The sequence below is a fragment of the Lissotriton vulgaris genome, unplaced genomic scaffold (assembly GCF_964263255.1).
Source record: "Lissotriton vulgaris unplaced genomic scaffold, aLisVul1.2 SCAFFOLD_1307, whole genome shotgun sequence".
NCBI classification, from domain to species: Eukaryota; Metazoa; Chordata; class Amphibia; order Caudata; family Salamandridae; genus Lissotriton; species Lissotriton vulgaris.
Genome location: NW_028243195.1, coordinates 481,627 through 508,921, shown reverse-complemented (window position 1 = coordinate 508,921; position 27,295 = coordinate 481,627). Strand labels below are relative to the sequence as shown.

The following is a 27,295-nucleotide window of genomic DNA, read 5'->3' as shown; positions in this document are numbered from 1 at the left end:
CGTTTTATATAGCGCGAACTTGATCCCGAAGGATATCAGAGCGCTTTACAATTGTTATTTTATTTGTCTTTTGTTCTTTATTATTCTTGTGTTCAGGTATATTACTTCATATTCAAAATCACAGATTCCTTAGCCAACACGTTTCATCGCACTGAAGGGAGAGTTATCCCGCAACTTCCTCGGAGCTAAATCTTCTTTGAACCGTACCTTCCTAACGGTTATAATTCCGTCCCGATTCTTCTAAAATGTGTTCTCAAAATCTCAACATAAATCTTTCAGCTCCTCAAGCAATTCCTAAATTTGTCCAGAGTGGTGCAATTTTACATTTTAAACATGGCCCATGTATGTGGGGAAGCACTTGTGTGCTCGTTCAATGTGTGTCAGCTAGTTGCAGGGAGAGCACAGGAATGCAATATATTATTGTAAATATGTTGTATCCCTGTGCTTTGAAAGTGCTGCAGCGTGGTGCAGCCAAAGGGCTTACGGTACAGCAGCTGCTGCACTTTCTTGTAAATGAGGCCCAGAGTGTCCATTTGAAAGTTCAGGTAGAAGGCCAACTGGGATATATGATGACCTCTGAAGTATGGTCATAGGTACGGTAGATGATGGCCTCCAGATGTTGTGGCCCCATGAAGCTTGCCTGCTTCCAACCTAGGTGCCTATGGGTGTTTTGAAAAAGTTTATGTGTGTTAAATATATATACCACGGTATGTTGGTGAATCAGTGTGAGGAAAAGTGTTCTAATGATCGGCATCATTTGTACCGGGACTCCATTGTTTTTTCACTGCCATCTCAGGTCAAACACTCCCACAGGACCTTTTAAAGGAACTTCATCAGGGCTATGCTAGGTGAAATAATCCAAGGTTTCTAGTATATTCACAATAAAATTTTAAATTATTACAAGAAGCCACACAATAAGGGTTCAAATTGACCAGATCTAGCCACGACGATCTGGAAAATCTCCTTCTTAAAGGTGCGGGGCGAACTTTGGACTGTTCAGAATGATCCGGAAGATTTTGGAGCTTATCCTGGATCATCCAAGAAGAATTGTGATAACATTCTTGGTGGTTTCCCGTCTAGATTATGGCAACTCCCTCTATTTGGGATCTCCAAAATATGTCACAAAAAGACTTCAGGTTGCGCAGAAAGCGGCAGCCAGTCTACTTCTCAAAGTCCCAAGCCATGAATCGGTGAAGGAGTCTTTGAAACTGCTTTATTGGCTGCCTGTTAATGTAAAGATTAGGTTTAAATATCTCTGCCTTGCACACAAAGCAATAAATAGCAGGGGTCCCCGTAAAAATCAAAGGTCTTATTTTCCCTAATGTACCTGCCAGATGTGCAAGATCAAAACATGAATCTTCCTTAGAACTTCAAGAATTAAGAGAGCGAGATTGGAGGCAGATCATTTGCACATCTGGTCCCAAAGCTCTGGAATTCTTTGCCTCTTGGGTCCTGACTGCTGGAAGAGGAACCAGTTTCAGGAAAAAGCTCAAGGCATGGTTGTTCCCCAAGTAGCCCCATACCTGATCTAGTTACCTCTTTCAACATTACTCTCATTCAGCGTAGGAAAGCCCTAGGACAGGCAGCCATGCGCTTAACAAAACTTAAACATAAGCATAGACATAATATAGACTACCAGCATACTGTCAAGGTAAGTAGAAGTAAATCTCTAGTTCCATTTATATATGCTTATCTTGTCGATATGCAAGTGCAGGCTGTTATTAGTGACTTCACCACCTTGGCGAGTGGATGACATAGCGCTTCCTTTTCTGCGATGAATGCATCAGCATGTAGAAAAGGGAGCCATTACTCTTCTGAAAAGGAGCCCACATTGCAATCTTGATAAGAGGGATGCTATGAGAAGGGATGTCTCTTTACAACCCCAGCATTAGCCTGCTTACAATCAGCGACCGTGACAGAAAAAAATGGAAAAACACTTTGAAACCCAAAAAACAAGCAAATACTGACTCACGGTTAATTCAGTACTTTATCAACAGAGCCTTCTAGGATCACACTTTCTGCGACGTTCCTGTAATTTGCACCGTCAGTCCTAAACAATGATTTCCAGTGCAATAAACTTTAAAATGTACAGCTGGTCACTGGTGAATAGATGGACTTCATGAACATATTTGAAGCTGGTCACTGAAACCATGGTTGATAGAGTGTGCCATTTCAGTGTTTGGCAAGAGATGAATATATTGCTTACCCTCAGTAACATTCTTTCTGATGGATCCATAAGCTTGCTACAAATTCCGTATCATGAACATCGGCCCAGATTTTAGGCTGAAATTGAAGATTTTTAACGATGCACTGTTATGTAACCCTTTTGCAGTCCCAGACAGGGATCTGCATCAAATCTTTCTCAAAAGGTAAGACACAATTCTGCCTAATTGTTCAGGCTCTATACGGACAGGACCAAAGGAAGGATTGCATGTCGGAATTACGCATGCTTTTTAAACTCATGCCTTTTTATCACCGTCATTAGTACGACTGCGTTGTAACGATGCGATTCTTTTGCACGCAAGTCGTTACAACGACTTGTCCTACAGGGGCGCTGGACTTTGGATTAGTATAATTTACTAATCCAACTCCTGTCTGGCCATCAGTAGGGAAGGTGTTGGATTCTAAATCAATTTACAAAAGGGGGTGGTGATGAACAGAGTGTCTGAATTGAGCAGACCACTCTTACCCAGTCCAAAGATCAGGGCTTGATCCATCACCGTTATTTATCTCACTGCCCCATCCCAGCTCAGAACCTGGCTATATGCAAATCAGTCTGTCCCTGGCCCAGTGCATCATGGGAACAGGGCAGACTAAACTACCAAGCCAATTCTTTACCAGAAAGGAGACAAGCTACCGGGGACCGGTTTCTGGCATTTCAGCCTCTTCGGCCCGGCTTGCTTGAATGCTTTAATTCAGAGACTCTGTCCCTCACCACCCCTTGTTGTAAATATTTTTGTCCACCCTAAGCGTGGAAGGGTATTCTCAGATGTGAGACCCTTGCTCATTGCACCATCAGGATTCAAGCAAACCGGGCCGAAGACGGCTGTAATGCCAGAAACCGGTCCCCGGGAGCTTGTTTCCTTCCCAGTGTAAGAATTGGCTTTTGTAGTTTGGTTTGCCCTGTTCCCATCATGCACTGGGACAGGAACAGACTAATTTGCATACAGTCAGGTTCTGAAACTGGGATGGTGCAGTGAGCTAAAAAACGGTGTTGGATCTAGCCCTGATCTCTTGACTGGGTGAGAGCTTTCTGCTTAATTCAGAGACTCTGTCCCTCACCACCCCTTGTTGTAAATAGGATTCTAAATCAAACACCTCTGCACCAATGCGCCCTCTACAGCAAGTCGTTGTAATGACTTGCGCGCTAAACAAATACGTGTTAATGGCATGTTCGTTCGATTGCCTGTGTTGTAAAGGCACAGTGTGATTTCAGCATAGTGCTAAAGGTTGTTTCCCCAAAGGAAGACTAAACTAAAGAAAAACTAACTTATTCAAAATTAATGTGATTTAATAATTCAAGAACCCCAACAGAAGATTGCAAATCCATCAGAAAGATTATATTGAATGTAATTAATTTGTTCTTTTAATGGACAACTTTTCCTGGTGACTTCTCCTTTATGAACCACTACTAAAGCAGGAGCACAGAAGGAGGCAGGATTAGTGTTAATCATTTTAATTACTCATTAGCAAAATTAGGAAGGATTCCCATGACAGGCACTAGTGTTCAGTGAATGTTTTGATAAATGATCAATTCGGAGCTTGGCTCATCCCAAAAGTGAAGAAGCAGATTTTCCTCTTCTAGAGAGCACCTCGATGCCCTCTAGGGATTTTTGTTGGCAAGCATGTAGAGTTTGTTGAAGGCCAATGTTCCTAATCTTAACACTGTCTGTGTGTGGAAACCACTTCCCATATTTAGACAGGAAAGCAAATTTGTCATGAAAACCCAAATCTTTAGTCTTCATACATAGGTGTCACATTGACTAGGAACGTATCGGTTTGAAGGATGTCTCAAACTCATTTCAAAAACAGATTTAGGTCCCAAGATGGCACCAAGAATGGCAGCGAGGGATCAAAATCTACTGATGATGTATTGGCAAAGCAATAAACCTTGATCCAGGAAATAAATTGAGACTGCAATTGCATGCAGGTATGTTTTAACTGTGTCTATGTTCAAGTAGAAAGAAATTTGCATTATAGAAGCAAGATCAACTGCCAATGGGCAAATGTTGGGTGCACATCAGCTGGCACATCCTGCTTACCTGCCAAAGTAGACTCAGCGGAACATATCCTTTCGGCCAACTATTTCTAAGAGATAAGCTAATATGGAATAAATGTATTAATCCCTCCGTTAAATCTCCACACAAAATATTTGAACTTATGGGTTAGAGTGCAAGTTTGCTCAGAGTTGTTGGGAAAGCAAATTTTCCTTCTGATGAACTAGAAACTTTGGGCCCTTACTCAGTCAAGTGCTATGAGGATGACATAAACTCAGTACTTTTTGATCTCCTCGATCAGTCTTGGAATAAAATTAATTGGGGAAAATATGTAAAGGAAGTGGAATGCCAATTCAATGCATCTCCCAAAGATCCTTTAGGAGAGAACACATTACTTTCTATGTGACCACATTCAAATTGTTAATAGTTCCAAGAACATGTGGCTGGATCCCCTATCTATATTTCACTGCCAGATGCCTCCTGACAGAATCTGCTTTCAAAGTTCCCTAAATGAGCTGCTGAAAGACCAATTTCCTTGTCGCCAGTTAGGACCGCTACCCGCATCTGTTTTAAAGGCAAAGAATATAGGAGTAATTATAGTTAATAAATTATCTTTTGAGGCTCAAATAAATGCCACTACTTCGAGCTATCAATTCATACTAAAATCCTTGAGACAGCTCCTCCCCTCAATCTCAGTAGAACTTAAAAAAAACAGTGATCTCAGTCTTGATTTCATCAAGACTGGAGTACTGCAATGCGTTGCTCACGTCGGTATTCACACATTTGAATCTGTAACCTATGCTCATCCGCAGTTACAATAGTTGACAGTGGACAAAAGAATCCAACTAAAATCCCTTTGTACTGTATTCAAAACTTTGACCAAAACAGGCAATACTCAACTAACAAGCTTTTTAAAACCATACTTCCCTGCCAGGCCTCTCTGATCAGCAAAACTGGGGTAGAGCTATTGCAGAAGTTTCCTGAAGAGTCTGGCGCAGTGGAAGATTCATAAGGAGGACTCTGCCGGGAGAAGCACCCATCAACATACATGAAACGTATAGACAGGCCTACCAAAACGGAAAGCTAAGAGGCTCTTTCTGTGCTGCTGCTCTTTTAAAATCACATTCGGCGTCGGGTGCCCCCTCGGCTTCTGGGCCGCTCCTGGTGTTCTCTGACCATGGGGTCGACCTTGTTATTTCCCAGCCGGTGGTGAAACGCTGTGTGGGAATCACGACCTGCTGGCTAAGAATACCAGCGGTCACAGTGCCCAAATGAGACCGAGAGGAACAACGCCGCATTCACTGAAGAGAACGGCCCTCCCTCCGAGCCAGAGATCGCCTTTGTATGAGGACACGGGGCTGGCTCGCAGCAGCCTAAGCCGCCATAAATCTGAGGACAGGTAGTAAAGCAGAAGCCGCATGCCTCAGTAACGACGCCTGGCCCGCGCTCCGAGGTGACCCCAGCAAGGCAGGCGAGCAGATTCGACCATGGAGAGCTATGAAGCGGCACAGTACATCACAGCAGCAGCTCTGGGAACCTCCCACCCAGCTGCCCCTAGCACACTCTGGGCCTGGAGAGGACATGGACACTCTCTGCGGGGCGAGCGCCCGCTGCTACAGGGACACACGCATGTGCCTAACACACACTGGTGTGCGCTACACGCAGGCTCTGTTTGCACACCTCCTTCTACTGCTCAGAAAGACCCGCGTGCACTATGTACACAATCCATCAGCGTGACAGAAGAGCTCACACGTGCGCTGCTGAAGGAATACTTCTCATGTGAACTATATACAATGTCTATTACCACAACATGAACACTAACAACATGGCCACAATGTGCAAAAAGCAACGCTCGCACTCAGGGCGGCTTTAGCGCTGGTGGCTCCCAGTGCAACAATCATTTAGGCACCCCACACCCCCCTCCTCAGGTTGTCTCAGTATCCCTCATCTCTCCAATCATAAGTTTCACCCCCTCACAGGTCATATATTAATGGTTGTTCAGCTTTTCTAGAGTAGGGCAGTAAATACTTCATTTATTCTTGTGATTCCGAAAGCTTTTGTAAACATCTTTGAATTGTGTCTTATAGTGATTATTGTACTTATATGTATAAAATACACTGTGTAACTGCAAAGCTCTTTCCACCTTAGGCCTCCTTTACCCTTGTTATGTCAATGCTCTGGGTGGAATATAGAAAACAACTACAACCAGTTTTGAATCAATGAGGGGAGAAGTGGACCTAGGGTGGCAGTATATCATTTGAAAAACAGCTTTGTTCTCCCTCCAACGTGGAGAACTCCCATATTGTTTGACTCCCCACAGACACACGCATGCATCAATTCATTCACTCAAACCCTGGTTGAATGCTCCTCTCTGCTCCCTCCTACCGACACTCCTGCCTTTCCTTACTGTTCCTCACACATTGCACTGATTCCCTAAGCCCTATCAGTCTAAAACCTTTGAGGTCCAGAACTAGTGGGTATATAGATTTTCTCAGTTCACAGTTCAAAGCCCCTACATGCTCTTTCCTCTATCCACAGCTCTCTTTTTGATGAAGACGGTAAAAGCAGAGTTTTGAACGGACAGTGTGTGGAACATTAGTGCAAGAAAAAACTAACAATCCTACAATCACAGACATTCTCTCCCTTTTGACTACCACCGACACTTGACATTCATCTCCGGCCCACCAGGCAAAAGCAGGAACTGCAGAATTTTGAAGAGTTGGTGCACGCAATAGTTTATGTAAAGAAGCGCCTACATCATCCGTAAGACCAAATAACTTTAGACCCTCCAACAAATCCTTCCGTTTTAAACCATCCCACAAATCAAAGGCTACTCCATTCCAAAGAACCATCAGTCTAGTTCCTTGCCACAGTACCAGTACTCTCACATTCCTACACAGAACCTACACTCCTAAACTAGCCGACGGAATGTCCAATTGCTAGTCAAACCAGCAAGTGCCTGACCCTGGCATTTTTGTTGCATTCTAAACACATACTAAACCATCGTCTGGAACAGCCCTCTCTAAATTTGAGATGTAGGCAACCTTTTGTGAGGTATGGTCTGCCTTGAGCACTACAAGCTTACTCCACACTTCTCTATGCTAGGTAACTATCAGAACATAGTATACAGCAAACTGCAGGATTTCTGCTAAAACTCTAAGACTTCAACCCTCACAGAAGCTAGAGCACCCAGGAAAATTAAGGGACGTTTATTAGTTCCCAAGCTTTACCTCCAACAGGTTATTTTTTCTTCTGTCATTCCTTTTCCCTGTTCCTTTCTGCCCTTTCTCCTTGTCTGTTCTTTGCACATGACATGCTTTCCTAGCCCAACCGAACTTATACACTGTTGTCTATCGCTACAAGCGCTTATAACAATTGTACTAGCCTGTACCCCTCCCAGTTTAATTGTTTTCCCCCTAATTGACCGTTACAGGGGACAGGTTTATACGACAGCGGAGGCTATCCCGCTTTGTGTTGTGTAAATAGTATAGTAGCATACTACTATTGTTTACTTTCCTTTTTTCTAAATCACTTGAGCACCCTTTCCTTTCCTCACTGACTATATTCTCGATAGTCTCTTGCGCCGTTTAGACAACTGTTTTATCTAATTGTAAATAAATAAGTGATTTTTTGATATAACAAACATCCCCAGTGTGGTTACATTTTGATTGTTTTTTCTAACCTCATTGTTTCTCTCCCTTTGTTTTGCTTGAATCAATATATGCAGATTTAATCGCATAAACTTATAACTAATGTTATTCATATAAGTGTCTGTTCAAATCGAAGTCAGGGACCACCATTTCTTATACTATTCATACCCAGGTCCTTTGACTCTGTGGGCAAACCCCATTGATTTAATAAAAAATAATCTGGGCACCATAGCTTTGACACAAATGTGGTTACTTATGTCTCTCTACACACACAAAATGTGGTGTGATATGCATAACTGTAACCGGTCAATTGTAGTTCTTCTTAAACTTTATTTGAACTTGACCATAACATCTCTGATGGTAAGTTTTCAATTAATTTTTGTAGTTCTGCAATCATATTTGCTCCATTTTGGGGGGGGGGGTTTGTGGATACTCCGAGTAGAGTTAGTGAATGTGACCACTCTAGAAGTGAAATTTCACCACAGATCTCATGTCTTATCCAAGATCAGCAGAGTGAAGTTGGCGACCTGTGGTTCCTGTGTAATCACAGGGAATTTAAACATTTCTATCACTGGAGTTTGTCCACAGTTAACCTGTTAAAACATATGTATGTACAAAGGTTCTACAGGGCACCAAGAAAGTATTTTTCGAAAATTGCTGATCCAACATAGGAAGCGAAATAAAAATTGATATATGATCCCAACCAAATAGAATCCAATTGATCCTCAGAATTTTTTTAGGGATCCACGTATAGAGAATTCTCTTAACTAATCAGAATGCTGGTTTGTTCTCTTAATCTAGAAATCACATCGATATTTGCAGATACTAATGGTACAGATATACAAAAGTCACAGGTGTTTTAACCTTTTACTGTGCAGATTTGTTTCATAAACATTTGTATTAAGTATCTAGATACAGCTCGTTTGCAACTAGATAAGACATTTGCATTCATACATGCACACTCAAACCACAAATAACTTCAAAAAACAGTAACATTAATATAAAAGTACTACAAGTTAAATACTACAACATGTACACAATTACTGGTACACAATGAGAATAAACAATAAAGGAGGGTAGCAGAAAAAATGTAGTAGGAAGACAAAAAAAAAATCACATTGTACAGCCAGGCCCTACTACTTTCACAGGGAAGAAAGTCAAGAAACGCAAATCACACGGTCAAGGTCAGTAATTTCCCTGTTCACAAAGAGCAGCGCACCAAACAAACAAGCATTGGCATAGCCAATAGGTCTCGCCTTTGGGACATTATAAGTGTTTAGCCATGCAACAGTTGATGTTGTTGCACCAAGGATATTGTGCTGCATAACTAAATACTTATAAGGTTCAAAAAGAAAGACCTATTGGCTATGCCAATGCTTGTTTAATTAGTTTCAGTTCTAAAACTCTCCCCTCCCCCCTACACTCTTGACAAGAAGTTAAATGGACACTCGCAAAGCATTTCGGGCCAATAGGGATCCACATATCAAAGTGATTTTGGGGGCATTTGTAAGTAAACATCATGTAGCATTTCTGAGACTGCTGAAATTGAACCAGGTGTTTCTGAAGACTCTCAAACGCTGAAATAGTTGTGGAATGATGAATTTGTGGTCACTAACAACCGGGAACAACCTGATCGGAGTTTAACACACATTGCAATTTATATCTACTTGTGTTGACATCTCAGTTTCAAGGGTGCGTCTCTCATACTGAACTGAACACACATACAGCGTGCATCATCTTGTGTGCCGTCGGGAGCATCACAGCTCAGAGTGAATATCTGAATGCGTGCAAGGCAGGAGCCTCCTGCACCCGGACACTGAATACATGTCAAGAAAAGTGCCCATGGCTGACGGAATCAGACTTGGGCACTGTAAAGCACTAAAACTTCTCCTTCAATAGGTAATCCGAGGTAAGATGTTTGTCTTCAAAAACTGATAGAGCATACCTCCTCAAGATCTTTGACCTTTGGCCTATGCCCTCCTTCCTCCAAAACACTATGATGTGTAGCACTTGGATAGTCTAGTAGTTTAGTGCTGTTAAAGTGCTTTACATAAAAAACACATTCATTAAAAGAGAAAAGGGGTTTACAAAAAATAATTGTCAGCAAACTCAGAAACAAAAGGACGTAGAGACAGGTGTCTCTCCATTCAGTGAGAATGGATTAGTAACTGTACAACCAGAACAGACCCTTAAATACATTTCATATACAAAGATTGTTAAATAATAATTTTTGATATTAAATTAATACAGCATTAGGAAGCCACCCAGTGTCTGGCAGGTGAATGAACATGAGCAGGTATGCATCTAGAGACATTAACGGTCTTCAGTTCACTGCCAAAAAGCTATGTTGCCACACTGAGACAAATATACTAATTTCCATCTCGCTTACAGTAGAGACATCAATTTTCATTGCAGGATACCAATTATCTGTAGCTATTTGGCGGCAATATCCAATTGTTTCATACTGTGTTTCAAACCTCCCTCCCTCAACGTGCCAATATCCTTTAATCCAATATCTGTTGTCTCTTTTTAAAACTTACTTGAACCTCCTAAGACTTTAGCTGTTGAAGAGGTTAATTAATGCTTCCATCGTCCTTTTTAATGCGAACTGCTTTGCTTGGCAATGTGCATTCATAATAAAGGCCATTTGCATTTCAATTTTTAAGAGTAACAAGAGTCTGCAGAGACTTGGGCCTTCCTGCCTGGACTTTCCTCTATTTCATATTTGGCTGAGAGGAATCACCTAAGAAAGTAAATGGGAGCCAGGGCCAGGCAGATGACGAAGCCGCGGGTGCCTGACTGTTAGGACTAAACTTCCACTGTCCCCTAAACAGAGGCTGTCAAACACCATGCGGGGTGCCAGATATCTCTGTTCAAGTCCCTAATACCCCAGACCCCTTGCTTACCTAACCATTTCGGAGTATCTCATTCTCTAGGTGTCACATTGGTTAATGGTGGGAGTTCACGCTCGGACGGCTTTGCCAGCGAATACCACCCTGTTTGTCTCACAATGACCAACTCACCCACGCAGAGCGACATGGTTCCCGGTCTTAACATGCGCATGCGCCCTGAGAGCTGAAACAACGCTCGGTCGATGTTCGTATTGTTTGTATTAAAAATGAGCATGCTCATGACTTTTAACATTTTAAGTTTCTCCAGCAAATTTCCAAAGAAGAAGGCAAGCAGCAGGGTGCTACGCATTCAGCCTAGAGACTTAATTTAATAACAATTTGTTTTAGATTCAGCTGTTAAGATGAACATTTATAACTGCCATATATATAAAGGCTCGTTGCCACAACAGAGCCATTCTGAGAAAATTTCTGGAGTGAAACCAACCATTCCTAGCTGCACCTAACAGTATTTTGTAATCCGTTCCTTTACTCATTTGAATACGACTACATGAGACGTGCCAGTGTAAATATGGGCCCTTACATGCACTTGCCATCAAGAGACAGCCTGTATCTGCCTCTTGATGGCAAGAAAGTGAAAGCGACCGCAAGCAGGCAAAGTGAAAGCGACGGCAAGCAGGCAAATTTAAACAAGCACGCATGGCCACGCTAATTGAAAACAGATGGCCCCAGTGCACCGCTGCTCGCTCCGCAAGGTGGATGCCGCCACAAGCACGAGTGTTTGAAAAGTGCAGACCGATTCCAAAAGGTCATCTCCTAGAGCAGCGCTTGCGCGCTGCGCTAGGCTCTACTAAAAAAAAGGTAGCTAAATCTAAGAAGTCATGAAATTCAGTCCTACCTATCACCCAGCAATTCAGATTGGAAAAAAACATATTGCTTTAATTTATGACCTACCTTCAATTTCACTGGAAAGCCAAATGAGGAGACTTTCTATTAGCAGTTAGTTCTTTCTTTATCTCAAGCAGTGCCCTTTTTCTGGCTAAAGTATTTTGCTCAGATCAGCAAAAAGCTGAGATTGCAACACTACAGCATCATTACCTTTGGCTAAGTGCCGCTGGTAACAAAACCACACAACAATTATTGATGGTGAAAGCCATCATTACTGAGCAGTCTGAGGTTGTATTGCTCCGTTTGGTACTCCAAGGATGTAAAAAGTCATTATAATGCAACTGTTGCCTACGCCTGTTCTAAGGCACCACCAACTCCCTCAACATTCCTTACGTCGCAGCAGTGAGCGAAGGGGTGGGACAGCACCCTCAACTGGATCCCCTCAGGCTAGCTAGTAATTCCAAGTTTGAGTCAAGGTTCACAATAGCACGCATCAATCAATATCACATAAGTATCTTCTAAACCACCATAGTGGCGTGCCACTCACTTTCCAATACCGGCACCTCATTGGACTATCTCATCTTTTCCTGCTTCTTTCCCACAAGCCCGTTAGAGAGGCCCTCCATCTTCTACCACTTCAGCCTCAACTCTATCAGCCTTTGGTTAGAGATCTTTGTATAGGGCACTGACAGATCTCAGGCTGGCCATGTGACTCATCAACTGTACTTTTTGCCCCCTTCTGCTCGCTGGAGAACAGGGCATGAAAAGCTTGCTATTTGTCTTCTCTGTCCACTACATTTTTTTACAGGTGCAGCAGTACAGGCATGGGCATCACTACCATCTGCGTGAGTTTGCCAGTTACTCAACAGCATTTAGACAAGGGGGAAGAGGATGGAAACTCATTTCCCCCAGCAGCTTTCCATTTCCTGCATGCAACTTTGCAATAGTGTCAGGTGAAAGTTCAAGATCATCTAGAGCTGTGGTTTGTAACCCGGACTCCCATCTTGTCCAGTGTGGCCTTCCATCTGTACACACAGATCACAGGGTCAAAAGAACAAGTTGATAATGCTCTTCCTGGTGGATACTCTATCTAGCGGCAGATTACTCACCTTATGAATATTCTCCCAGATGTCAGACTTGATAATGAAACTCAAAAGCAATGCTCATGCACACCAGTAAGTGGCATTGCGCTGTTCTGCATGAACATCATTCTGCTATATGTGACAAGCAGGGCAGCATAAACATGTAACCCAGGAACGTCGATATCAGTTATGTTCAATGGCGTATCCACACCCTCAGATGCAGAGGTTTGACCAGTGTGTAGATTTCTAATTGTGATCTTCTCAAATTGAAAAAGAGGCAATTCCATAGAACTTGTAGGAGGGAGGGTCAGTGAGGAATCTGTGGTTAGAGTATCTGCCAGAAAGCTTTACCAAAGGTAAGTAACTTGCTTGTTCTTCACTTGGATACTTATAACCATTGATTCTTCACCTGAATGAATACCAAGCAATTCCTTCCCATGTGCTGGGTCTGTGGAATTTCTCTGACAAAAAAGTTCTGGAGGACCAAGAGAGCGAAATGCCCATCTCGACCTGACTATTAAGGCAAGAGTGCTTCGCGAACATATGCACTGATGCCTACATAGCAGCCTGACAGATGTCCAGGGCAGATACTTCATGTGCCAGCTCAATAGTGACAGCCTACCAGAGTGGAATTATCCTGTAATTCTTCAGGTGGCTGCTTTTGAGCTAGCATAGAGCAGAGTTTAGTACAGAGGACTAAACACCTGGATATGGTTCTTTTCTGCACTGGCTTGCCCTTCTTTGTTCCTGGGAAACCCACAAAGTAGATTGCTCACCCAATGTTCTTTGGTACAATCAATGTAAAAACGGAGGGCTTCCTTCGGGTATAAACCATGGAGTATATTTCGAAGGTTGAGGTGGGGTAAAGAAAGTTGGAAGAGTGATAGCCTGCCCAACATGGTAAGGTGTTACTACGAGTTCTCAACACCAGTTTGTCCGGAAAGAATGTCATGTAGGTCAGCTGGACGGAAAGCATCTACAACTTACTCATGTGATTAGCTAATGTGATCGCGACCAGAAAAACAGTTTTCAGGGTCAAGAGATAGAAAGGCACCTATGCATTAGCTCCAATGGCGTACCCATCAGAAAAGTGAGAACCAAATTCAAGTCCCACTGTGGCATCACAAAGAGTTTCAGTGGAAACAAATTAAGTAGACATTTAATAAATCTATTCACAACAGGAGATTTAAGGAAGTAAGGCTGAACTGGCAACCGCAAAAATAGCCTTTATCAGTACTTGCTTGGCTAATGACAAAAACAAGCAACACTTTAGACAGCCTAGCTTGTAGTGGGTAAATAAGACTGGTGCCGTACTAAGTCTAAGGCACCACCAACTCTCTCAACAGTTCTTCCATTGTTGCAGTGAGCGAAGGGGTGAGGCTGTACCTTCAACGGGATCCCCTCAGGTTAGCCAGTAATTTCAACCAAGAGTCAAGCTTCATAATAGTATCTGTCAGTATCTCCGTGCCAGCATCAAGTGTACAACGATTTTGTAGATGGGTGCCTGCTGCCAAAACCACATCAATGACTTCGGGAGAAGACCGAAGGAGACTAACTACCACCAATCTTCACACACAAAGGTGCAGATTGTGGAGCCCTGGATGCAGGACCCGGTTCAGTTACTGCAACAGTAGATTCTCCCAAACAGGCAGCTTGATCTGAGGACATATGCTTTCCCCATTGATAGATAATGCCCTTCACCACCTCTGGATGTAACGGTCATTTGTGATAAGCTAGGAGTCGGCGACTGAGTTCTTCTGCTATGCCATTTAGAGATCTTGCCAGGTGGTTTACAACCAGAGAGATCCCCTGGTGATTAAGCCACTTCCAGAGTTGCAGAGCTTCCTCGCACACAACCCAAGAAAGTAAGACCAAACTCTGCCCTACTTGTAGCAATACCACATGGCGAAGATGGTGCCTGTGAGAACCTGCGCTAGTCTCCCCCGGATGGATGGTAGGAAAGCCTTCCATGCCAAGTGGATCATTTTCAACTCAGGCACATTGATGTGGAAGCATATATTCACCAGAGACCTCTGATTTCCTTCCCTCCCAGGTGGCTTCCCCAGCCCAGCAGTGATGCATCCATGAGCATGGTCCGCTCTGGGTGGAGTAATGAGAGGGGGTCTGCCAATGACCCAATCGCGGTCAAGCAGCCACCACCGTAGATCTTTTTCAGTCTCCTCCAAAATATGGATGGAATCAGAGAGGCTTCCTTGGTGCAGTGACCACTGGGACTTCAAGTCCTTCTCAGAGGCTACATGTGCTCACTGCTTTCTGGCTTGCTAAACTAGTGGGATGCAGGAGGACAACAGACCCAGTATCCTCAACACCATCCTCACTGAGATCCAAGACACAGGCTGAAACATCGGGATCTTAGTCTGAATGTCCTGGACTCACCAGTCCGTGATGAAGGCACGAAAGTGCACTGGATCCAGGATAGCTCTTATGAAACAGAGAATCTATTAAGGAGTCCGATGTAACTTTGGAATGCTGACAGTGAACACAAATGAGGTTAGCAGGCTTGCCGTTTTCTAGAGGTCTACAACTGCCTGGGGAGAGTAAGCCTTCAACAGCAAGTCACACAGTTATGGGAAGACTGGTACCCCTGACGTCAAAAGGTGTGTTGCAACCACCACTAGTAAGGGCCAAGTGGAGCACAGAAATAGAAAATGCTCCTAGCCCACTGTCAATTGCAGCCAATGTCTATGGCCTGCAGGACAGGAATATGGAAGGAATATGCTACTTACCAGTATGCATCTGTTCTTGGCATGTAGGGCTGCTGACATTCATATCTGTGCATAGATCGCCGCCTAGTGTTGGGTCCGGATGATTGCACATTGTTGTCGTGGAAGAGTCTTCGAAACATTACAAGGTAGGTGGCTCCTCCCCATACAGTGCGCATGGGTATCCTCTCCATCCTCAGATTGTTTTTCGCCATTGCGGCAGAGATGGAGTATAGTACAGTAAGTGATGACCATGCCTGAGAATAGTTCTGAGTGCTACAGCTGCGACAGGCACCGGGGAGGAGGGCGGGCGATATGAATGTCAGCAGTCCTAGATGCCAAGAACAGATGCATACTGGTAAGTAGCATATTCCGTTCGAGGCATGTGGGCAGCTGAATTCATATCTGTGCATAGAATAAATAGCAGTTTCCTCCTTAGCGGTGGTTGCCCGTGCCAGCTGCAGCAGTCTGAAAGAGAGTTCTGAGAACAGCCTGTCATACAGCAGCTTGCTGTTTGGAGTGTACATCTACGCAGTAGTGTTTGGTAAATGTATATATGGTGGTCCATGTGGCTGCTCTACATATATCCTCTAGAGGAATGTTACCTAGGAAAGCCATGGATGCCCCTAAGTTGCGTATGGAATGCGCTCTTGGGGGAACTGTTAATGTGCGTTTAGCTTTTTGATAACAGATCTGTATGCACTTGACAATCCATCTGGCTATACCTGATTTGGAAATGGGGTTGCCTTTGTGCTGCGGAGAGAAGGCAACAAACAGTTGCTTAGTTTTCCTGAAATCTTTTGTCCTGTCTATGTAATACAGGAGAGCTCTTTTAACATCCAGTGTGTGCAGTGCACGGTCTGCCACTGAATCTGGATTTGGGAAGAAAACTGGCAGTTCTATGGTTTGATTAATGTGGAACTGTGACACCACCTTAGGCATAAATTTAGGGTTGGTACGCAGCACCACCCTATTAGCATGCCCTAACCATAGTTAGGGCTTGGAGCTCACTAACTCTTCTTAGCGATGTGATTGCTACTAGAAAGGCCACTTTCCATGTCAGAAACTGTATCTCACAAGAGTGAAGAGGTTCAAAAGGTGTTCCCATCAGTCTGGCAAGAACTATGTTCAGATTCCAGACAGGTGAAGGTGGGTGTCTGGGAGGAATTACTCTTTTGAGTCCCTCCATAAAAGCCTTAATGGCTGGCACTCTGAAAAGGGAAAGATGCTGTTTGTTTTGCAGATAAGCCGCCATTGCAGCTAAATGTATCCTGATGGAACTATATGCCAGATTGCATCTGTAGAGATGCAACAAATAACAAATAATGTTTTGCGTTGATGCATCTAGCGGGTTTATGTCATTATTTGAACAATAAATGACAAATCGCTTCCATTTTGCCGCATAGCATGCCCTGGTTGTAGGTCTTCTTGCCTCCTTGATGATGTTCATACAGTCATGGGGCAGGTTCAGGTAGCCAAACTATGACCTCAGGAGCCATATTGCAAGGCTCAACTGTTGCGGATCTGGGTGCTGAATGTCTCCATGGCTCTGAGTGAGGAGACTGGGCGTGAGTCGCAGACGTTGGTGAGGCACCACTGAAAGTTCTAGGAACGTGGTGTACCATGCCTGCCTTGCCCATGTTGGAGCAACTAGGATCAGCGTCATTGAGTGCTGCCGCAGTTTGCGTGCCACTAGCGGTATGAGCGGTGCTGGAGGAAAAGTGTACGCAAATCTGCCTGACCAGTTCATCCATATCGCATTGCCCTGAGACTGCGTGTGTGGGAACCTGGCGGCGAAGGTTTGGCATTTTGCGTTTTCCTTTGTGGCGAATAGGTCTATCTCTGGATGACCCCACTGCTTTAAATACGGTTGGAGCACCGAGGGATGTATCTCCCACTCGTGCATCTGATGGCTGTGCCTGCTGAGCAGGTCCGCCATCTGGTTGTCCTTGCCCGGGAGGTGTTCCGCCATGAGGAACATGTTTCTTTGAATGGCCCACTTCCACATGCTCTGGGCTAGATGTGACAATTGTGGAGAGTGAGTCCCTCCCTGCTTCTGGATGTAATACATGGCAGTCATGTTGTCCGTCCGGATCAGCACGACTTTGTTGCACAAATACAATTTAAAACGCCTTCATCGCCATGAAGATTGCCATCAGTTCCAGCAGGTTGATGTGCATCTTCTGCTGCTGTGTCGTCCATAGACCCCGCACTGTATAATGGAGGAAAAGCGCTCCCCAGCCCTGGAGAGATGCGTCCGTCGTCCGCACTATTTGTGGTACAGGCTCCTGGAACGGTCGTCCCCTGCAAAGGTTTTGTGTGTTCCACCAATGCAGAGAGCTGTATGCACGACCGGGCACCAACACTAGGTCTTTTAGATGTCCCTGAGCCTGGTTCCACTGTCGTGCTAAGCACTCCTGAAGCGGACGCATGTGTACCCTCACGTGAGGGACTATGAAGATGCAGGAGGCCATCATACCTATCGGCTGCATAAATACCTGCACTGGGAGTGAATGTTGGGGCCTGAATTTCTGAATCAGCAATTGCATGCTGTTGATTCTCGCTGAGTTTGGCTGCGCTGTTGCTGCGCTGTGTTTATTGTCGCTCCTAGGTACTGTTGTACATGGGCGGGTTGAAGATGAGATTTTGGGTAATTTAGTGAAAATCCTAGACTGTGTAGGAGGTTAATCGTGCGGGACATGTGGCTGGCACATTGCTGGGCTGACTTTGCTTGGAACTGTTGTACATGGGCGGGTTGAAGATGAGATTTTGGGTAATTTAGTGAAAATCCTAGACTGTGTAGGAGGTTAATCGTGCGGGGCATGTGGCTGGCACATTGCTGGGCTGACTTTGCTTGGATAAGCCAGTCGTCCATATAAGGATAGACATGGATGTTTTGTCCCCAGAGATGCGCAGCTACCGTCGCCAAGCACTTGGTAAACACTCTGGGGGCTGTAGTAACCCCGAAAGGCAGGACCTTGAACTGGTAATGCTGGTTGTTTATGGTGAACCTGAGATGTTTCCTGTGTCCTGGGTGAATTGGAATGTGGAAATATGTGTCCTTTAGGTCTAGGGTTGCTAGGAAATCCCCCTGACTGAGCAATGGTAGAACTTGCTGCAAAGTTAGCATGTGAAAATGTTCTGACAGGATGTACTCGTTCAGGGGTCTGAGGTCCAGAATGGGCCTGAGAGACCCGTCCTTCTTCAGGATTAAGAAGTACAGTGAGTACACCCCTGTACCCTGTTGTTCTAAAGGTACGAGTTCTATGGCCCCTTTTTGCAGCATGCAGATGACTTCTTGCTGCAATAAGTGCATGTGCTCTGCGGACATAGGACGGTGCCTTGGGGGTATGTTGGGTGGAGTGGAGGTTAGTTCCAGACAATAGCCGTATTGGATAAGTTGTCTTACCCACCTGTCTGTGGTAATGCCTTCCCAGACTGGCAGGAACTGCTGCAGTTTTCCCCCGACCGGTGTTACATGGTCTGGGGGCAGTGACAAGACGTCACTGCTTATTGGTGGCGGAGGATCTGGTATTATTATTTCCTCGCCCTCTGCCTTTGGTGCTGTTTCCACGGTATCCACCCCTATTGTTTTTATTGTAGGTGGTCTGTGTGCCTCCTTTGTTGTATTGGGCTTGCAGTGATGCTTGACCTCTTGAGGCTCCCCTGTTACCGGAGCGACGAAAGGAACCGCCCCTGAACTGTTGTGACTGCAGAGCTCCCATGGATTTTGCTGTCTCAGTGTCTTTCTTAATTTTTTCTAGGGTCGTGTCTACATCAGGACCAAAGAGAAAGTAACGGTAAACCGGCTGATTGAGTAAAGTTGTTTGGATCTCTGGCTTAAAACCAGAGATGCGTAGCCAGGCATGCCTTCTAAGCATCACACTTGTGTTGATGGCCCTAGCTGCTGTGTCTGCTGCATCTAGCGCACATTTAATGATGCATTTGAAATCAGCTTCCCCTCCTGTATAAGCATTTCTGCTCCCTCCTTATAAGCATCAGGCAGGTGTTGTAGTAGCTGCTCTAACGTGTCGTAATGAGCCCTATCATATCTGGCCAATAGGGCCTGTGTATTGGAGATCCTCCAAATATTTGCCGCTTGAGCCGCTACACGTTTGCCAGAAGCTTCCAAGATTTTGGATTCTTTGTCCGGAGGAGGAGCTTCACCACTTGTTTGAGAGTTCGCCCTCTTATGAGCATTAGCCACCACTAGGGAGTCCAATGGGAGCTGGCCCTTGATGTACGTAGGATCTACAGGCGCAGGCCGGTATTTCCTTTCAATCCTTGGGTTCACAACTCTTGCCCTTGTGGTCTACTTGAAAATGACACCAGCGTGTTTAAGGAAGTTGAGAAAGTATCAAACAAAAAGTCTTCCTCCACCGGGTCAGCGTGCATTTCCACGTCATGGTTATTGGCCCCCCTTTCAATCAATGCGTTAAACGCAGCAGTATCTTCAGTAGGCGAGGTTTTGACTGCATAGGAATGAGTGTCAGGCGTGGTGTGTGGCTCACCAGGGTCAACCCAGGGTTGAGGCTCCTCTTGATCTGTGTCAATAGGATAAGTAAATTCGTCCTCATTGTATCCCTCCCCCACATCCTCATTGGACCCCACAGGTTCAAAAAGAACAGGTGAGGTGGCAGAGTCTCTTTTCTTTTTGAGTGGGATCTTGTATGACTCCATAGGATTTTCTGGAATGATCTTCCTTTTGTAAATAGTGAGCCTGCCAGAATCTGAGTCGATGAATAGTTTTGATTGATTATCATAGGACGGTGCTTGGAACACAACGTCCTCTTCTATGGGCTGATTTCTTGAGACTACAGACACCTTTTTGGCCGTGTCGGTGCTTTTTTGTGGCTCGAACGCCTTGGGTCGTGCGGTCGGGGGCAGTCCGTACTTAATTGGCGTAAGCACTTGAGACGGACCGACCTTCTTCGAGGGTGGCGCTGTCTTCGACCCGACCGACTTCGTCTTGTCACTAGTTTGTTTGTGGCCTTGCGTCGACTCGAGCTCTTGGTGCGCAGCAGGCACGCTCCTTTGCTTCGATTTCACATGCTCTTTCGGGTCGATTTTATTCTTCGACTCGAAGGCCTTGACCACCAGTGGCTTGGAGGCTGGAAGCTTCGGATCGAGAGTCTTCTGAGCCTCGAGTCCTTTGTTAGTGTCGCCATCTTTGGGCGTCGACTGCGTCAGTGCGACGTGCTTGACCTTAGATCCAGGCTTCGGCTCCCCGATCTTCGGACCGACGCCCCCTTGTGACCCCGAAGGGTCAATGACACTCTTCGATTTGATTGGATCCAATGAATCCGAAGCCGTCGATCCGAGGACTGACTTTAGCAGTTTTGGTTTCGATTTTGCATCTGTTGGTTTTGGTTTCGATTTTTTCCGCTGATTGTGGTTGATCGACCGATGGCTCCTTTGAAATATTCTTAGCCGGGCCTTGACGCGGGGCTATAGAATGTTGAGTAAGATCTTGGCTAAGGCCTTCCGGTGATGCCTCGACCTGAGCCTTTGAAAGTACATTGTCAGTATGGGCCCCGCGACTGCGGTTGGGCCTAGCTCATCGCTCGAGTCGTCATCGACGGCTCCGATGGCCTCTGCGTCGTCTCCTACCTCGACGACGTCTTCATAATGGACGTAGTCTTCTTCTTCGTCCTCATCGTAGTTAGAGTTCTGCTCCGACGTGGGATCCGACTGTTGTTCAGGATCCTCTTCATCGACGCCCTCGTCGTCATCAGCCTCGAAGATGTTCTCCGGGTACGTGCGCTGTTTTCTGCGCCGGCTGTCTTGTGGCGCGTCGAAGCCAAAGTGTCTTCTTCGACCTGAACCGAGAACAGGCCATGCAGCTGGCCTCGTCGTGGTCCGGGGATAGGCATTTATTGCATACCGGGGGCACATCGATGTGAGGGTATTTGGAGTTGCAAACGGGGCATCGTTTGAATGGGCTCCGTTCCATCGTCGATCGTTGATGATGGGGCCTTTAGTGTCGAAAAAGGCAAACAGCCTTCAACGTCCTGTTCGAAGAACTGGAGCAAGTACGAGGCACCGAACGAAAGACAATACCGACGCCCCGAAGGCCTTTTGGCCTTGTGAAAAAGTGTTTTATATCGATTCCGAACTTGAGTCAAGAAAGTACATCCGAACCCAATGGCGGAAAAAACCAATCCGAGGATGGAGAGGATGCCCATGCGCAGTGTAGTCCAGGGGAGGAGCCACCTATCTCGTGATACTTCGAAAACTCTTCCAGGACAACAATGTGCAATCATCCGGACCCAACACTTGGCGGTGATCTATGCACAGATATGAATTCAGCAGCCCACATGCCTCGAACATACATATCCTGTAGGTTCAGTGCCACTAGCTAGACTCCGGGATCCAGAGAAACAAGATCTGGGCCAGCATGAGCATCTTGAATCTTGAATTTGTCCTTCCACAGGAAGATGTTGAGAAGACAAAGATCTAAAATAGGAAGAAGTCCTACATCATTCTTTGGCACAAGCAGTAGCTGGATTAACACCCAGTTCCTACATCCAAGGCCAAAACTCTCTCTATTGCACCTTTGGCCAACAGGGCCTTCATTTCCTGCTGCACAATGGACATGTGTTCCTCCTTAAGCTGCATTGAATGAGTGTTAGGTGTGGCGGGCTAGCAAGAAATGGGAAGGCATAGACCAGCTTGACAATGTAGAGGACCCATGTATCTGAAGTGATGTCTTGCCACCTTTGGAGGACACATTAAAGTGGTTTTGTGGTTTCTGGAGGGGCAGGAGTCCGAGACAGAGCTATATGTTGTCCCTAATGCCCAGAACTTGGTCTATGGGTGCCACAGTCTCGGCCATGAAATGGCTTAAAAGGTTGTTGTGCCGGTGGCAGGAACTAGCATTGACAGTGTTGGAACACTCTTGCGTACCCACGAAAGGGGCAAAATTGCTGAGGAAATTGCCTGGTAGGGGCAGACAGCCCTAGGAACGTGTTGTGGCATGACTTTCCTTAAAGCTTTCTAGGGCCAAGCCTGCTTTCTCACCAAAAGTTGAGAGTTCATTAAATGGCATGTCCATTAAAGATCCTTGAACATCCTAGGAGTAGACTGTATATCTCATCCAGGCGTGGAGCTAAAGCACCATGCTTGTGCACATTGTCCAACCTTATAATAAATGGTGCTGCATCCCACTGCCCTGTACGGTTTGGGCTAAAAACGCCCATAGGTCCCCTGGAACTACTGGTAGAATTTGACCTGCAGCATCCCATAAAGGATTGCTGTAGCAGCCCAGAAGGCAGCTAGAATTAACTGCGCGCACAGCAAGACTAGCCGTTAAAAACGTGAGCTTGCCAAAAGTTTTCATGTGTTTAGACTCACGGTGTGGAGGAGTCATGGGAAAGGCTCTTGGGTTGACTCTGCCGGTGTATGCCTGGACCATCCGACTTTCTGGCACATGATTGACTGGTGTGGTCTGTGTTGCGACAAGGCACAAGTGTGTTGAATGGAGGCCCAAAGCATTGCTTTGCCCTACAGAATATCATTAAGGCAAGAGAGTTTCAGAGGGTACTTGGCCAGGGTAAAGCACCTCTGCCAAGTCTTATTTGACCACCATTGAAGGGAGCTGCAGGCCAAGGACCTTTGCTGCCTGCCTCATAATTATAACAAAAGATGCACTTTACTCTGTAGCAGGACGAGGGGGACAGACAAGTAGTGTGTGGGTAGTTGTCCAGGCCACTTGCATCCTGTAATTCAACATATCAATTGTACTTATCGTATTGTAGGGAAAACTCATCTCCATCATCGCAGTCATTATTGTCTCAATCTGGCCCACAGAGCTGATGTAGAGTATGAGCTCTGTCATGTGGTAAAGGCAGGGCACTAGAGTCCGAATGATTGGCTTAGGCTGCGCTCCAGAAGGATCGGAGTGTGGCCTTGGTCAAGGCTGAGATGAAGCCTGCTCGCGGTCAGAGACCACTATAGATAACAGCTCTTCTTTCGGCGGTACCAGTGTCTATGTGAAAGGAACAGGTACAGGAAGTGGCACTGGAAACAAAGCAGGCTCTGTAGCTGGTGAACCCACTGATGGCACTCCGGCTAGAGGCCTCTACAGATCGTTGTGGATTATAAGCATGTCAGATGGAGCTGGAAGCGTGCCAAATATGAGCAGCATGGCCTCCTTAACGGGCTGTATTTGCGGTGTTGTCGCCAACAGACCCGGATATGTGGATTGCATTGGAACAAAACTCTGAATCCTCTTTTTTAGGAGTTCCGGCGAGAAACCAAGAGGCACGGAAACACCCTAGAGCACGCTCTGAAGATTGAGAGTGGTGGGAAGTGGTTAATTCCCACTTTGATTTTTTTTGACTTACCCGTTGACTATGACCACAATGAATGGTCACGGCGTTTGGTTTCTGATACTTGGTGATGCAGTTTCACCTGGTAGTTCTGTATGGTGTTTGGGTTCATCTAGGCACTAGAGAGCTACATATCCGCTTCTGAAAGGCATGAGAAGAAAGGAACTAACTTTAGCACACCTGGGAGGTGTTATATGCAGCCCGATCTTCACTTCCGGAGCAGAATTTTGTCGATGCGGAGCTACACCACCTACCGGCCAGCTGGAGTACTATTTTTGAGTTTCTGGGTTCAGTATGATTCATGGGGTGAATATTCAAAGGGTGAGGAATCTGGGGATGGAAATATCCATCAGAAATATCTAGCTGTAGTTCTGCTTTAACACCAGATAACAACTCTCCAATTACTATCTTGATTGTAAAGTGATATGAACAGTGCTCATTGTCCAGACAACAAGGTGATGTAAAAGGGCTACTAGTCTTTACCTTTTTGCAGAAGTTTGCAGAGATTTCTGGAGAAAATAATAGCAGTAAAACTAGCAGTTGACCAATTTCCCAATGACTGACAACAAACACAGGAATGAAACCCCTCAGTGGACATGCTAACATGGTGCAAACTGTAAAGAAGGAGATAAGCCGAGTGAAAGCAGACCTACCTGCTCAGCCCCCACCATACTGATAGGCTTGCATCGGAACAGATGGTTGATGAATTTGGGAATGAAGGAGCTGTGAAAACAAATATTTTCCGATCACACGTGATATTAATTGTCCTTTGCATTAACGGCATATTAAATCTCACAACATAAAAAGAAGTGGCTCAAATCAAATTATAGCAATATTTATATTTATTTATATATCTTAAGAGTGTTACAATATCGAAACTTTTAAAGACACTGCAGAGTGGACGTTTTTTCTTCATTATATAAGATTCCTATCGGAGTGTTCTCCCAAGAGTTCTATTATGCTCTGTGGGGTGTAACATTGGCTTTGAGAGATTTGGTGCCGGTGGGGGAACGGGCACGTCACTTCCTGGATGACAGAGTGGAACTTGGCCCAGTCTTTACTAAATTTGCATGTAAATCATAGGGTTCATCGCCGAAGGTCATTTTGCAGAGGTCAAGTCACCTGTTTTTTAAGACCAGACTCTTACAGCTGTCATCCCTTGGAAGAGGAGAGCGGGCTCCGGCAGCTACAGTTCTCTGGAAAGACCGGGCTGCTATAGCTGTCATCCACTGGAAGAATAAGCCAGACTCCTACAGCTGTAGTACTCTGGAAGAGCAGTCCAGAGTTTTACAGCTGCCATCGCCTGGAAGAAGAGACCGACCCACAGAGATCAACCTCTGGAAGAGCAGACCAGACTCTTACAGCTCCTTTACTCTGGGTGCGACATCAGCCGTTGTTATGGCACTGTGGCCTGAGGCTTCCTGTGTATGACAACAGCTGATCCTAGATTTAAGGTAATATCTGTTGCACTTTAAACCTAAAGACATTTCATGTTGCAAAGTCACCACAAGGTGAAAGGACGAACCTACATAGAAACTCACCATGAACACATTAACCTAAGGATCTATTATTGAAATGTGTTTTACACAATGTTTGCTACCACAGTTTTGGTCTTATTATTGGCGATTTAAATAACAGGCTTTGGCTATTGCTGAAGCTCAATTCATCGTCACTAACATCAGAAAGATGAAAGGCTGAGCCAATCCTGTTGAGATTCAAACGTGCGACCTTGAGGTTGACCACAGATCTCAGCAGCGATCGCTTGACACGCTGAGCTAGAAGAAAATACACTGCAGTGACAGGAGGCTACGTTTAATAACTCAGAAGGATTGGGCTGCGGAGATTAACCAAACATAGAGTTGCCTACAACAACTTCCAGTCTGGCCCCAGGAAGAGACCATCACGTAGAGCCAGACATGAATAACAGTAGGAAAGAGGAAGGTGTGTGTGGGTGTGGGGAGGGAGAGGGAATCCTGGCAGCAAAGATGGATGGACCCTTGAAAACTGAATGTTCGGGTGTAAAGGCAGCCAGAGCTCCGCGCGGGACAGCTGGACCTCGAGCTCACAGCAGACAGCCAGCAGCCCCGTCTGTCTGGGATGCAGGCACGCATCCTGCAGGGCAGACTGACAGGGCAGGGGGCCTTTCATCTGGCACGGAGGGCTGGCCTCTTTCTCTGGGGTCAGGGTAGGAAGCAAAGCTCCACTGTGGGGAGGAGGGCTGGAGTGCTTCCTGGTGTCTGCAGTCTGGTCGAGGAGGCCCGGCGGGGCATGTTTCACCCAAACGCAGGCTCTTTACCAACGTATCAACGAACTGCGACCGGTGGGATCTGAAGCCGCAACCGGGAGCCGCAACCGGTGCCAGACTCCAGGAGTGTAAGGAATACCACAATTTATTGCTCAGTGAATTGCTTGGCAGAAAGCGAAGCCTAACTGTCGATTTATAAATAACTAAACTTGATAACCGACAAACACACAAAATAAAAGCAGTAGAAAATCATCACAAGAGATATTTTTTTAGTTACTGAATTATTCTCACCTTCAACAGCACGTAACAGTACGTACGTAGGGAACTGAAATTAAATGATCAGAAAGCAAGTCTGATTTCAGTTTGCAAAATGAATATTCCCAAAGGAATTCAAGTGCCATGGAATAGTTACGCACGCAAGTAATGACTGATGCTTTGAATCAGAACAGCACCAAAGCGCGGCTGCATCCCTGTAGGATGCTTGCTGCACGTCTGTGCTCTGCAATCAGACACACGCAGGAGGCTTCAGGGGCTGAGGAGCAGCCCTCCAAGAACCAGGGAAAAACAAAGAAAAGAAGAAACCATGCACTCAATCGTGCGCTATAATCAACAAGCACTGTCAATTGCATTCAGTACAATAGACACGCAATATCCATGCACACAAACCTAACACACATACGGGCATCAAAGCACCCAACCCGATTGTTGTACATAACCCAGTGTTGGAAGCATAGTGCTAAGGTGCGGTAAGCGGCACAATATAAATAATGTGCATAAGGGAGACCAGGGGGGTCTACTGCGGAGGATCGCCGGTTGATGAGTATGAAGAACATGATGAATCCTCCTGAGCTGCACTTCACGCAGCAGTACTCGGGGTCTGCGATGGGGGGTCGTGTGCTGGACGCCTGCTGGTATCTCCCTGGAGCCAACACCGGTCCAGTCAATCTGATCGCAAATATGCATACATGTGGCAAAGTGTTTAAATGAATGGAGAGAGTGCAGCGATCCCACGCCGCAGGGTGGGGGCGGCCGGGACGCTGCTGGCTTGACAGGGGTCCCAGGTGCACACGGCCGCCTTCTCCACATCCTCTTGCTTCTGCATCCATCGGATCCGGGTCTGGCTGCTTAGTTATCCGTCTACTAAATGGATTACCGGCCCCTACGGAGAACGCCTACACCTTTCCCATCGCAGCTACAATCACAAGCAACTCTACTTCAAACGCCCCTTTGCAGGAATCACCAGCTTTAGCTCTCTCTCTCTCTCTCACAAACACGCCCCGACCGCCAGAAGTTGCACACGGTCTTGTCTCC

At 45.6% G+C, this 27,295-nt stretch overlaps 1 protein-coding gene across 1 annotated transcript in view; it reads right to left on the bottom strand.

The window, feature by feature from the left end:
• LOC147668673 (vacuolar protein sorting-associated protein 53 homolog) overlaps positions 1-27,295 on the bottom strand; it is a 508,123-nt gene that overhangs the window by 28,856 nt on the left and 451,972 nt on the right. The window contains exon 13 of the mRNA XM_086948529.1: positions 24,393-24,462. Coding sequence (XP_086804655.1) covers positions 24,393-24,462 — 70 coding nt within the window. The remainder of the gene's footprint in view (positions 1-24,392; positions 24,463-27,295) is intronic.